Consider the following 14,520-nt stretch of genomic DNA (forward strand, 5'->3'; position numbering starts at 1 on the left):
GTGCGTGAGGTGTGTACGCGCTCTGGCGTAGTTTACGTTAATGGGTGTGTTGATATCCAGCCGAAGAGCAATCAACCATAACTTCAGGCGAGCAGGCTCAGAAGTCGGTTTGAACAATCCGGATAAGCGCAAGTAAGTACCATTTTGATTAGCCGTCGTCCCTTCAATGACTGTGCACTGTGTAAACAATGAGTGACGTATACGCGCGAGAGATCACTTCCGGCGCTTGCGTAAAGACATAGTGGTGTATTAGAGGTAAAAAAGGATATAAATACTGTTCGGTTTCTGCCACAAACCGATCGTTTCATGTCTTAGGACATCAATGTGTCGTCACGAGCCACAGGGTTTAATTTGGATTTGTCTGTGCATGTTTTTTTTACATTCATAGATTTTGTTACCATTGCCATGCATTATACGACTGATAGACTCCAACGGTTGGACTTAAAAATCATAATTTGTGTTCTACTGAAGAAACAAAGTCACCTACATCTTGGATGCCCTGGGGGTAAGCAGATAAACATCAAATTTTAATTTTTGGGTGAACTATCCCTTTAAGAAGAATTTCGTGAATCCTGCCCTAGAATATCATAGGAGCAGTAAGCGACTACCCAGAACCCCCCCACATAGCAACACATTAAAACCACTACAAACACCTTAGCAACTGCATTGCAACAACCTGACAACCACCCTGGCACCACTCACACCTCTTTAAGAAACTAAAAAGTGTAGTTGTCCATTATCCTGCTAGATCCTCTTATTGGATGATCTTGAAATGAGCAGAAATGAACGACTGAAGATGCCCAAGATGACTTTAATCAGTCAATTCTGACCGGCCCATGAACACTTTGAGCCTACGAGCCTTTGATTACATCACAGCAGCTGCTCTGAGTTTGCAGATCTGATTAATTTTGTGTGAAGATGTCGAGCCAAAGCAGAGAGGGTGTTACTCATCTCACTCTGTGCCTGGCATTTTTTAGGCACATTTAAAGCGCATTAGCCGCAGCGTACGTGAAAAGCTGCATCAGAGACGGCGGAGTCAATGCTGCATGCCGAGCAACTCTTACTTATTTAATCGCTTGGCATTATCCTGATCTAAGTGTAACGACTTACTTTTGTGTCCCACTTAAATAAGCCTATGTTATTTTTATTTTCTGCAAGTTCTGTGCAGACTTTGCTGTTGAAAAACTGACTACAGATCTGTGGGGTATTGTCACAGACGGTTTAAGTCGGGTCTGCCATCTGTTTCCATACAGCTGTGTGTGTCTGAGTGATGGTAATTGTGGGTGTTTGTCTGATCCCTCTAATCGCTGTCTCAGTTAGATACAGAAGTGTCAGTCACAGCACTAATTACTGCCCCCTTACACTGAGACGAGCACACCGCTGAAAGGTCAGTTACACTTGGCCACTGGTTTATGTGTACACAATGATTTTTTTTTAAATGCATAAATAGGAAAATTAATATTTACCACATAAATCTCCATGAATTACCAGGCCTGGAAATCACAATTTCCAGTTTTTTCATGATCATGGGAACATATGATGATAAGGCGAGCTTGTGTTTGAAATTTAAAAAAGTTTAAATTTTTTAATTCAGTTTATCTATTATTTATATTTAATTAAATGTCAATGCCTAATTACTCTAATTTTCAGCTGCTCCACAGCTGATCATCCTCATATTTATTTGGTGTATGTTTTATGCCGTAAAACAAAAATAAAAACTAAATATGTCAAATGTTTATTATCTTTCAGTTGTATACAGATATTTATTAAAAATAATTATGCACTAAACACTGATAAAACTACACTAAAACTATCGGTCATAAATTGAAACCTGAAAAAAAAAATTGGGTTAAAATTAAAATTTATAATTATTTTAATATTTTAAATAAGTAATATATTATTAATAATACAAATCAAGTAAAAAATTAGAACCTATAATAACCTGGCCAGGGCTGCTATGATGTTAATTAAAGGATTTTTTATTTTTTTTAAATCTGTCTGTAGATAAAATATCTGTATTTCCCCCCCCAATATTACATCAATATTTATATATTTTTATTAAAAAAAACAATTAAGTAAAAACTAAGTAGAGAGGAAAACATACACAATAGTGTATCACGGAATAACTATTTAAAGTCCCCATGAAATCAAAATTAAAGTTTTTTGGGTGTTAGTATCAATATGTTAGTCTTAAGGTTATCTATAAGGCAGTCTGCTCCAAAACAGTGACAACATTCGCATTTAGAAGATATAAGCATTCAAAGCTTGCAGTTCCTCACTTCCGCCAAAACGGCTCAATGATTTTTTTGACGTCACATCGTGCTTCAGCTTCTCATCAAACTTTCTGTCCAATCAAATGCTCTCTAGAATCCGAAGCATTTTATTGCATAAAAGTGATTAATAATAATGCGACTCGCTCTATATGCCTTCCTGTTCATACTGTATATTTTTACTTTTATATTTTCTGTTTTCAGTTTATTTTAGTTCTTTTTTAATATTTGTGTTGTGTTTTATGGTCATTTTTATTTTTTAAATATATCTGTCTATATAGTTTTTATTAATTTGTATTTATTTATTTCAGTTTGAGTTATTTTAGTACTTCGAGTGAAACTACACAAAAATGAGAAATGTTAAAATATTTGTAAAATAAAATTAAAAATAATTTTATCAACTTGAATTTGGTTTATTTTATTTCAAGTAACAACATTTTTTAATGGTTTTAGTTTTAACTATAATAGTCCTGAATTGAGGATTAGATTACATTTATATTCTTTTATTAAATTCTTCTGAAGTCACACAGTTTGCTTTGTGTGAAATTAAAGACATTATTTTCTGAAAATCATCCCATTAGAAAGTACATGGCGAGACACTCTGCTCAAGGTTTAACCCTATAAAGCCTTGATATTTAGATTTCTAAGACCTTTAAATTATCAATGTAGTATATAAACATATTTATTTGTTCATCTCTCAGTCATTGCTGTATTGCATTGCATTGCATGTGTAAGCTTATAAATATCATCTTACTAAGACATTTTTGGGAGATATAGAATGACAATTGATATTTATATGCATTTTATGTAAGTAGTCTGTTATAAATATCTAATTAATTTACATTACAAGCTGTCAGAGTTTAATCTTTTTCCTGTCCATATACAGTAAATGTCAGAATATGCACCAAATCTGCATGTGCTTTGCTCAGTTTGGCTGTTTTTCCCTTCATATTCTCACTATATCATACCATATCAGACATGTATCTAATATGATACTCATCAAAAAAACACATATGCAAACTTTAAAAAAAAAAAAACATTTTATTTAAGGGTTCAATAAACTGTCCCATTTCAAGAAAATAGATTTTTCTGACTAGTATTTCATCAGTCAGGGTTAAATGTCATTTTGACGTCCATTTTTAAATCATTCTTCCTCCTTTTAACTCCATCTCTTTGCCGCTGCTTATCTTCCTCTTCCTGTTGAACCTCAAGCGAGATGCAGTTTTCTGATTGCGGTTCAAGCGCATGCCTCAGAAGTGCTCGAGATCTGGGCCGAAGGGAAATCAAACTGCACCCCAGCCCAAATCAGCTGGATGTACTATTTTAAGACATTCTCATGTCCTCATACAGTACGCTCCAAAAACAAACCTTGCCCTAAAGATAGCCAACAACAACAACAGCAGCGATACTGGGCTTGATCAAACCATCAGCAGTGCGCTGCACCCAAAGGCTACTTCAAAGGGCAAGATGCTAATTGCAGCCTTGGTTTTGCTCGTATCATTAGTCAAACAACACCCAGTAATCAACAGCACAATCCTCGTGTCACTGGGCTTCCGGTGATGGAATCCACATGCTCTAACTGAGCCCACTGTTTTCCACTTCTCACTGAAGGTTCGTCAGTTGAATTACATCAGCTAATGTTTGTGCTGTAACTGTTCATCAGTGTCAGCTTAAAAACAATATACTGGAGCAGTGCTGGATTCAAGCAAGGATGTTCATTCAGCTGTGGCTTTTGAACCTGAGAGCTGTTTTAGTCATTGAAGTAATAAAATTATGTGGTGCTTCAAGGGATAGTTCATCCAAAAATGAAAATTTGATGTTTATCTGCTTACCCCCAGGGCATCCGAGATGTAGGTGACTTTGTTTCTTCAGTAGAACACAAATTATGATTTTTAAGTCCAGCCGTTGCAGTCTATCAGTCGTATAATGCATGGCAATGGTAACAAAATCTATGAGAGTAAAAAAAACATGCACAGACAAATCCAAATTAAACCCTGCGGCTCGTGACGACACATTGATGTCCTAAGACACGAAACGATCGGTTTGTGCCGGAAACCGAACAGTATTTATATCATTTTTTACCTTGAATTCACCACTATGTCCAACTGTCTTTGAGCGCGCGCACGGCATCCGGTGCGTGAGGTGTGTACGCGCTCTGGCGTAGTTTACGTTAATGGGTGTGTTGATATCCAGCCGAAGAGCAATCAACCATAACTTCAGGCGAGCAGGCTCAGAAGTTGGGAATACGTGGAAAGTCACCACTCCCAAATGAGTTCGCGCGAGAGAATGTAATCTTTTAGTTTTAAGTCAGTTTGAACAATCCGGATAAGCGCAAGTAAGTACCATTTTGATTAGCCGTCGTCCCTTCAATGACTGTGCACTGTGTAAACAATGAGTGACGTATACGCGCGAGAGATCACTTCCGGCGCTTGCGTAAAGACATAGTGGTGTATTAGAGGTAAATTACCCGATCGTTTCATGTCTTAGGACATCAATGTGTCGTCACGAGCCGCAGGGTTTAATTTGGATTTGTCTGTGCATGTTTTTTTTACATTCATAGATTTTGTTACCATTGCCATGCATTATACGACTGACAGACTGCAACGGTTAAAGTTAAAAATCATCATATGTGTTCTACTGAAGAAACAAAGTCACATACATCTTGGATGCCCTGGGGGTAAGCAGATAAACATCAAATTGTCATTTTTGGATGAACTATCCCTTTAATAATCGCAATTACAATTTCAAGGGAATAATCGACAATTATGATTTTTGTCATAATCGTGCAGCCCTACTCCTGATCATTTTTATCTGTCCCAGTGTCTTTTATTACATCTATTGTCTTGCTATGCAAAGCACTATTTTCATCCACTCTCATTGAGAACAGCTGAGACTCTCCAGCGCAGTGATCCATCTCACTTTCTCCTTCATGAATTAGAGATAAATCTTATTTCGTCCTGGTCTAGTTTAATGCAGAACAGTGCAAGACACTCTCAAGAGACAGTATGTCTTAGATTTGTATTTTATCCTGAAGGCAAATAAAAAAAAGGCACACCAAAATTTTCCACCATAGAAACCCAAGAGAAATGTTCAAGAAGGAAAGAGTGTGTGAGATGATAAGAGCCATAAAGAAGTGTTTTTGGCTGTTTGAATTCAGATGCTTTGTATTGATTTTGTATTGTTAAGCACCTTTCTGTAGCGTGCACTGTTGACTGGTAACTATAGATTGGAGTAACTGTGGGAAAACAAAACAACCACATCACTGGAATTCCAGCTCTACCTCCACATTCCACATCAGTGAGGTGGAGACACACACCTCACATACACACGCAGGTATTTTAGGCGTTAGTTCTAGGTAATTATTAGGTTCTGGTGTGGCTAAATAACTCAAAATATTGTGGCTTACCTGGTAAGAATACCAAATTAGTCCTTAAAGGAAACTAAGGTCTTTAAGAATGTGTCACATAGCAGGGATGGACTGTGCCTAAAAACAGACTTATGTCAGTCTAACACAAGCTATTGCCTGCTGTATTATGTAGTTCATATCTAGTTATTTTCACTCTGTGTTAATAAATAAAGTGGCTGAGGCACAGCAGTGACGTATCCTGACTATAATTTTATTCATATATTTCTCATACATTTATTCCTGTTATGGCAAAGCTGAATTTTCAGCAGCTATTACTCCAGTCTTCAGTTTCGCATGATCCTTGAGAAATCCAATATGCTGATTTGGTGCTTAAGAAACATTTCTTTTCTTAATATGTTTGCGGAAACTGCAAAACTTTTCCAGGATTCTTTGATGAAAAGAACATCATTTATTTGAAATAGAAATCTTTTATTGCGGTATAAATGTCCTTTCTGTCCCTTTTGATCAATTTGATGCATCCGTGCTGAATAAAAGTATTAATTTCTTTAAAATTAAAAACAGCAAATTTGGTTTCAACAGCAGGCCCACAAGTCAATCAGGCCACCAGAAAAAGTCCCGGTGCTCCCTAAAGTCCCTGCGTACTGTTCAGCATGCATAATGCATACTTGTCTCCATAGTATGCAAGAGGTTTTTTATGACTGGTAAATAAATGACTCTGAGAAATGAATGAGTTTGGAGAAAACACAGTCTGTTCCTCTGTGCACACCTGAGCCTTTAAACCCTGGACATCTACTCTTCACACACACTGAAACATCAGAGCTAGATTTCCCACTGAGGCGAAAGGGTTTCTGACATATGTCGGGGTGACGAACAAAACCAGATGATTTCAAGTATAAATAGATGGCATACAGACACAGGAATACACATACAACATATCATAGATGTGCTTAATTGCAAGAAAAATATAGAAAAATGCTGCAAACGCAGACCATTGCAGTCAAACATTGGCTTGATGAGATGATATTTCAGTAGGCCTGTCCTTTGACCCCTTCATTGATAGATATATCACAAAATGGACAGAGGTCTGAACCTATTTACCTACAGACAAAATGTTACACTGTAGTCACACATATACACGCTTAGGCTACAATCTGGGAGATAGCATATTACATAATACCTGGTGGCTGATTATTTACTCAATCACTATTGAATGGAGGGAAAGATGACATATTTTCCTCTTTAATAAGACTGCAAATACAGACATGCAGTTAAATCCAGATTAAATATTAGTCCTGGTAATGTGGAGTGCTTCTGAAGACTCACTTTAGGGACAAAGCTGAGCTTTAGTAGTTTACCCTATTGACCTTTCTTTTGATTTGATTTGGTCAATATTTACCCAAAAGTCTTATCTAAAAACAGAACAGATTATCAGCCTAATCTATGAATATTATCCGCCCTCATATAACTGGAATAAGTACTCAAATATGATTTCAAGTCATTCATAATCAGAGATTCCAGTATCTCTCAATTATGTTGTAGTACCTATGGGGATTTGCTATGCTTTCAGAATGATTTAGCCATGTTGCATCCAGAAACGCTGAAGTCAGGGTCACTAAAGTTGTCCCTCCCTGCTTGTAGAAATATGGAGGACAAAAAAATGTCAATTTCTTTAAAAAAATCCATCTCTTTGAAACCATTATACATTTTTCAGGATTCTTTAATGAATATAAAGTTAAAATAAACAGCACTTTACTGTCACTTCTGATTAATTTAATGCCTTCTCTCTAAATTGAAGTATTAATTTCTTTTTGAGACTCTTATAACAAAATATGTAGTTATGTTTCTGTCTCTGTTTGTCCAATTGTAGTCATCATGGGATCAGAGGTCAGACCTGACGATGTCTCCCGCACTCAAATTCATACATTTCTGAACAGTCCTGGTCTAATACACAGTGACATACCTGAGACTTCAAATCTCACAGGGTGCGCTCCCCCTGCTTCCTTCACCCTCCTGTACAACTCTCCACCCTTAATCCCTTAGACACACTCCATCAAAAAGACACATGTTGAGGCTGACAATCATGGTGAATCCCCTTTTTTAAACAGATAAACACCCACACATACTACGCATCTGTTTGAACATGCAATGAGCTAAAAGTGGGCCACCAATTATATTAACAGGGTCAATGCCATTTAAACAAGCGCGTCAGCCACTCTGGTGGAAAAACATAACAAACACTGTACCTTGTTTGGATCATCCATGCTACATTAAGTGAACATCACATGGGCTGAATGAAAGACAAGCCCGTTAAAAAATAAACCAGGAAAATCACATCCCGGTTCTCAGAGACTTGATTGTGTCAGTGATTATTTTGAGAACCATCAGGCTGCTTCGCCCAATACAGCCTATCTGGAGCAAGATGAGAATTTGTACCGCTGAACGCCATTCGTGTCTATATATATTTATACACTGACCTTATTGTTGAGGTCAGAAAGGCGGTCATGGTTGTGTGCTCTCCATAAGAAAACAGCTGAGGCAGATGAATGAAAATAAACGATTCAGGAAGGCTGGAAGCTCTTTTCGCTCACTTTCTTGCCTAACTTTTAGGGCTAGGTCAGGCTTAAGAAGCCAAGCTGTCTTCAGGGAAGTAGCGGCTGTCACAGTAATGGTTTTTCACGCTTGTGTAATGGATGCTGTGACCACATTAAAAGCATTGTGTCAAAAGGAGAAAGAGGTACCATCTAATTCCAACCACTCCTATCATAGCCAGCACATACATCACCTAAATACAACCCCATAAAAAAACACACACACACACACACATGCCAAGATCTTAATATGGGAGAACTTTAATATGAGGTCAAAAAGAAAACACTCTAATCAAGCACACACAGTTTCTCAAACACTAATGTATATTGTACTGCACTGTTATGGGGGATTTAAATACTTTGTGCCTTCATCACTACACTCCAGCATTTTGAGCTAACTTGTAAGCGCCTTTTAATGGGTTTACTTTAATGGATTTATATTTCAGGTTTGAGGGAGACAACATCAGTAGTAAACACAACAGCTCTATAACTGCTTCTATGAGAAACAATTACAGTGCATATGGGAATCAACTTTAGGAGAAATGGAAGCCATTTGTTCTGCGTGAGGGTTTCAAGCTTATAAGTCAAGCTTATATACTCAATTACTGAGAGTTTTTCCATTACTTTCATGTTTTTGTTGTTGACAGTCCTTTAATATGAGCATAGTAAAACAAGCGAGTAAGGGAGAGAGACGACAGCCAAACCTAAAGTGACTAAGCCAACCTCAACGCTTCATTTCAATACAGACAGCCAATTTCTTGGCCAAAAAGGTCCATTGTCTACTGTGAATAGTATAGCGATGTATGAAGCTCAGCTCACATAGAAGTCGCTTTCAAATCAAGCATCTTTCTGTTGGTCAACGCAGTGAATTTACGTGGCCAACTTGAACCCGTTGCAAAAATCCTGAATGTGTGGATTCCTATTAAAATGACTACATTTCACTTCACGAAAATTTGCTGAACAAAGGTAAATGTGACAGCACCTTAATTCAAACACCTCCGAAACACTTCATGGTACAGAACTTCCTTATAAGCGATTAGTCAACTTGTTCTTCAGACAAGCTACTGAGTAGTAAATTAAAAAAATAAACATATAGGAGCTTTTGACATGATGTCATGCTTTTGCTGGTATCATTACTGTATGTGCAGCGCATGTGCTACGTGCTACTGCTGCTGACACTGTTTTGTTGCTGATAGGCCTTATCACACCTTCAATTCACACCACAAGGGGCACAAATGGAAATGACAGTGTGTGCGAGAGAGAGAGAGTGTCTTACAGAAGGGACTGCCAAAGCTGAGCCAGCTAGACTGGACCATCTAGTGCAGAAAAGCAATGCAGCAAACATACTGTAGTCTCCACTTCCCCTCATAAACTGTGAGCCATGTGTATCTGAATGTGCAGATATGCTCATTTTCCCTCAGGGAGATCCTCTGGCTGCTGGATTACCCGTCACACTTAATTAGCACTTGCCTTGAGATTAAACAAACTCATACCTCAGATGCCTTTAGGAAAAAAAACTGCACCTTTCAGTATCTGCAGTACCTCATAATCCAGATTACCAGTCAAACTGCCTTCATTAGAGCAGGCGTCAGGCTGGTGGCTCAATGGAGGATCTTAGATCAAATAATATTAAGTGGCCTCTGTCTGTACATCCCTGTGGTATTCCCCGCACCTCCTAATCCCTGTCTTAACTGTAATCTGTTGTTGAGCTCAGCCTGTCTGCTGGAGGAACTGTTGCCAGCCAGCCTCCCTGGGTCTGAGCTATCACTGCCAAACCACAAATTTAATCAAACTAAATGGTTCACAACCTCAGAGCCATCAATCTGATCTCTCTGTCCCACTGGAAGCTGTGTTGGAGACAGAAAGAGACAGATATAGATAGTGGACAAACATAATGGGCCAACAGGGATGGAAAAAAGTGGGCAAATCGGCTCCAATGTTGCAGAAATGCACCTCGGGCTAAACATAGAGAAGGATAAAGTCATTCCCATGGCTTTGACTAGCCAGATATGAGTTATAGTAGATAGCCTAGTCACCGAAAATACACAACATGAGTCTATAGTAACTATATTACACTCAAACCTACTCACTTATCCATAGTACACCCAAACACCCTGTGTCAGGTGATAAGCAAAAGTTTATTTTTCCCCAAGATTCAGCACACATTCAAATACTAGCATGGTTTTCTTCCTCTATGCTTCATTCTGTTGTGCGGTTCCTCATGAGGGATTGGTTGTCTCTCCTCTGCTATAAAAACTGCACACCCACTAGTTTGGTTTAGGTGGAGAAAACAGCCAAATTAGAGCTTTGCTGTTCCCTTTCACACACACAAATATCAATCAATTAAGCACAAGACCGACGAGGCTAAAATGACACACACTGCTTTTTCCCTTTTTTTAAGAATTAACATTTGGTTCTGGCTAACAGTGATGAGAGACTTTGGTTGATGCTAAAAGATCCCAAGACAACCACAGCCTAGAACGGCTTGTAAAAAGTGAAATTGGCAGTAAATGAATACGACTTAAACAGCAAGAAAACTCAAATTAAGTGTTTTCACTGTGACAGTATTTATTAGACCCAATTGCAGTTATTGGAACTGCATTAATTATATTTTAAAGACACTGATTGAGAATGTAATGCAAAGTTGTTTGGTGTTACAAGCAATGACTGCATGCACATTTGATTTTATTTTGTTTGTGTGTGAGTGCAACTTAAAGTGCACTGCTGCACTAAAACTAAAGTGGACACAATTCAATGTACCATTTTTTACTACATCTCTGCAAATTTTGAAACATCACACTTTATGAATTACTTCTAGATGATGGCTTAACCACTCTTTTAGCCTTAAAGAAATAGTTCAAAACAAAGAGCTGTCACCTTTAATCACTCTAATATCATTACAAATGTTTAGATATTTTAAAAGTCCAAACAGCACTGACCTCCACTGACTTTCAATTTATGAAAAAAACACCATCTTTTGCATTATACGTAAGAAATAAGGAGTCATACAAAATTTTTGTTTTGGGATGAACTATCCCTTAATGTACCCTCAGACACACAAACCCACAAACAAGCCACTGCTGAAAGTCATTAATACGATGACTGTGTCAGTCTGACTGCAGGACAAATGACTGAACAACCACTTCTGTCTCAGCTGCCATGTGGATCATTCTCTTGCTCTCTCTCTCTCTCTCATACTAAAGAGTGGTCATCACCACTGCAGGATGGCTGCGTCAGCTCTACCCTCTTTACCCAAGAAGGGGGCTTCACCCTCACATCACATGCTTGATCAGTCAGGAACTGGGGTGTAGAAGAGATGCTAAACTCAACAACATGCAGTTTGCTGCTGCAGCATTCACAGACAAACACATACACTTATACACAACTCCTCTCTTGAGAACTGACTCATTTTCTGCAATCTCCCTGCAGTCATCATCTCACACATATACATTCTCCATTTCATTCTCTTCATTCATCGAAACTGTTCAGATGTAACTCATTGTTTAAAAGCCAAGAGATTGATTAACTGTATATGTTTCACATGAGCAGTTGCACAACATGATAAATGATCTTCTTTTTCATGGACAAATGTGTGTATCTGTTACGTCACTTGAGTAAAAATGGGAGGAATTTAGCTTACATTGATACTTTTATCTATGAAAGAGGATGATAAACCTGTCTTTTCAGGAAAAGGTGTTGGTTTTAGAGATGGCGAGATTAGATGAGATTTATATATCCCACGTAAACACATCTTTTTCATAATGTTATCACAGCTCGCTTAACTTATGTAATGTTGCTGAACCCTGTAGGCTACAATCCAGCGCTACAAAACGCCATGGGGCGATAACGTTGCCTTTGCTAAATTTCTTCTTTCAACTCCTCACAATTTTCACTCCATGTTTCACTCCAATTATTGACTGACATCTTAAATTGTTCGCGTGCGTGATGCAACACGCGACCATCTGGCAAAGTAACGCACCTCTGCATACGTTTAAAAGGATGAGAGAATACTTTGCCAGAGCGAATCCTGCATTATTATCTTTCGATGCATCCCGGTTTTTGCTGAATAACTACAGCCCCCCATAACAATAACATAGATGCTGCAGCGGCGCGCCATTCAAGCATCTCGCGCTGTCAAAAGTGTCTGTGTGAAGCGCGCAAGAGGGAACACGCAGTTCAGCGCGGAAAGAACAGGCACTGCGAACATTACAATTTAATTTATGCAATCGTCATAATGTGACAATACCGTTTTTTCTTTTACCAATTAATAATTTTTGTAGTTTAGTAAAAAAAAAATATGTTCAAGTATACAGTATGTTAATTAAAATAACATTACCAATTTTTAATTTACAAGCTCTACCAAATAATTGCATATCGAATACTTGCTTTGTATTTCTCAGTATTTCAATTTATAAAATCTACAATGTGATTAATTTTGTCAAGAAACACGCACACACGAAAGTTATGGCAAATCCCGCGTTTCAAAAATCCATAGCTAATTGCGCACTCTTGCTTTGTTCCAAAACTCTAATCATTAGTTATTCGTGAAAAGTACCCCTGTCAGAGTGGGCTGGAGCAAATGTCAGCTGACATGTCGTCTCAGATCACCGAGTATAGGCTACCCATTCAATAAACGCATTAATCCGCACTTTTTGAGGGATGCTAAATTTGACACAACATAAAAACTAGTAGGCTAGATTAAATCTGTTCTAGTTTCTATGGAAACATGTCAGACCGCGGCTGCGCTCTGCCTTTATTCCTGAATAACTTCATTCCTGATACCAGGGGCATCTTGTGTTGTAGCGCTACTGAGGTTACTATTTATAAAACTACGGATATAAGATGTGTCCCTCGAGAAGTTTGCTTTAAATTAGTGGACTGTAATGTCCTCGGGTAGGCTATATCACTACTGCTTAACAGAGATCAGTGTATGTACGTCTGAACGTAGTCTATTATGTTTGGACACAATGTCCATTACTTTCACATTCATTAGATGAGTTGATAAATACCTTACGTTATTTTGAGTCGCATTATATATTTACATTACTAAGGAACCTAATACGTAATTATTGTGTGGAGTTGCTCTATGTGCACATTGTCAATAGTAATTGATTATAGGAGCCTTTGTGTATAACGTGGATACTGATTTGGAAAAAAAAGATCATAATAGACATAAAATTATACATGGGACCACTTGTTATGAGGATTTGGATTTTCACTCATTTTGGCATGCAAGATTCAATTGATCTAAGATCACTCACAATAATAATCGATATCTTGTTAGTACAACGGGGTTAGCTCTCAATCCGGGTGGTTTGATTAAATCACACAGAATAAGACCGTCCTTAACCGCTCAATGAAACTCAGCACGTGTGCAGCGAGATTTGTGTTGATGTTTAAATTGTGATTTTCACGATCAGTGTTTTGAACTGAAACCTCTCTGTAAGTGAAACATTAAACAATACACATTATGACTAGAGCGATTTTCGCTCTCCTGGCCCAGAACATGCTGGTCTTACCTGCTACGGTGTATCTGTCCATGTAATTGAGCACATTTCCAAAACTCAGAATCCCGGCGGCTACGAACGGAGTCCGGCATCGGAGTAATGCGGCACGGAATTTCTGCCCAGGTTTGCAGGGATGCAGGTCTGGACTGGATTTAAGAGCCGGACTCATGCTTCCAGACAGCGTGTGCACCTCATCCGAACTGCTGCACCCCTCGATTTCACATCCATCGCTCTCCACGCACATCTTCTGGCACGACAGATCCAGCGCAAACGATTGAACGATTTCTGAACGGAGACAGGACGGTTTGGACGGAAAAGTGTAGCACCTCTGAGCGAAAAAGAAAAACTTAAGTGTTAATCGCGAAGAATAAAAATCATTGATTTGATTATTGCTCGCTTAGCTCGGTTCATGTCTGCACAGTGACAGGACTGATCGCTCGGGAAGCGCTTTTTTCTCACTCTGTAGTGTGTTGTATGAGGGAGGCGTGGTTGCGCGTTAAGTCCCGCCCCTCCCACTAAGGATCTACAGTGTGCACGGAATGCTCATGTCAAAGAAGGGAATGTCACCTCAACGACATTTAGCAGTGACAGAGCGCACCCAGGGCGTCTCGTGCTGCGTCGTGCAAAGTTGCTTTGTCTCTTTTGGTTTCTGTTTTTTTTCTGACGTAAAAGATTAATCGAGTGAAATGACGTAGAATATCCTCTTTTCAATTAAGGTGTAAAGGAAAAGAAAGCGCGTGAGCCGTGTGGAAACATTACGCTTGGAAGCAGTTCATGGTAATTTTTTT

At 38.5% G+C, this 14,520-nt stretch overlaps 1 protein-coding gene across 2 annotated transcripts in view; it reads right to left on the reverse strand.

The window, feature by feature from the left end:
• The window catches only part of LOC107722776 (protein spinster homolog 2), an 83,391-nt gene extending 69,259 nt beyond the window's left edge, over positions 1-14,132 (reverse strand). For both annotated transcript variants that reach the window (XM_016531248.1, XM_016531247.1), the window contains exon 1: positions 13,745-14,132. In XM_016531248.1, the coding sequence (XP_016386734.1) occupies positions 13,745-13,976 (232 nt within the window). In that variant the 5' untranslated portion in view covers positions 13,977-14,132. The remainder of the gene's footprint in view (positions 1-13,744) is intronic.
• Positions 14,133-14,520: the final 388 nt, after the last annotated feature.

This window comes from Sinocyclocheilus rhinocerous, unplaced genomic scaffold (assembly GCF_001515625.1).
Source record: "Sinocyclocheilus rhinocerous isolate Xijiao unplaced genomic scaffold, SAMN03320098_v1.1 scaffold544, whole genome shotgun sequence".
Lineage (NCBI taxonomy): Eukaryota > Metazoa > Chordata > Actinopteri > Cypriniformes > Cyprinidae > Sinocyclocheilus > Sinocyclocheilus rhinocerous.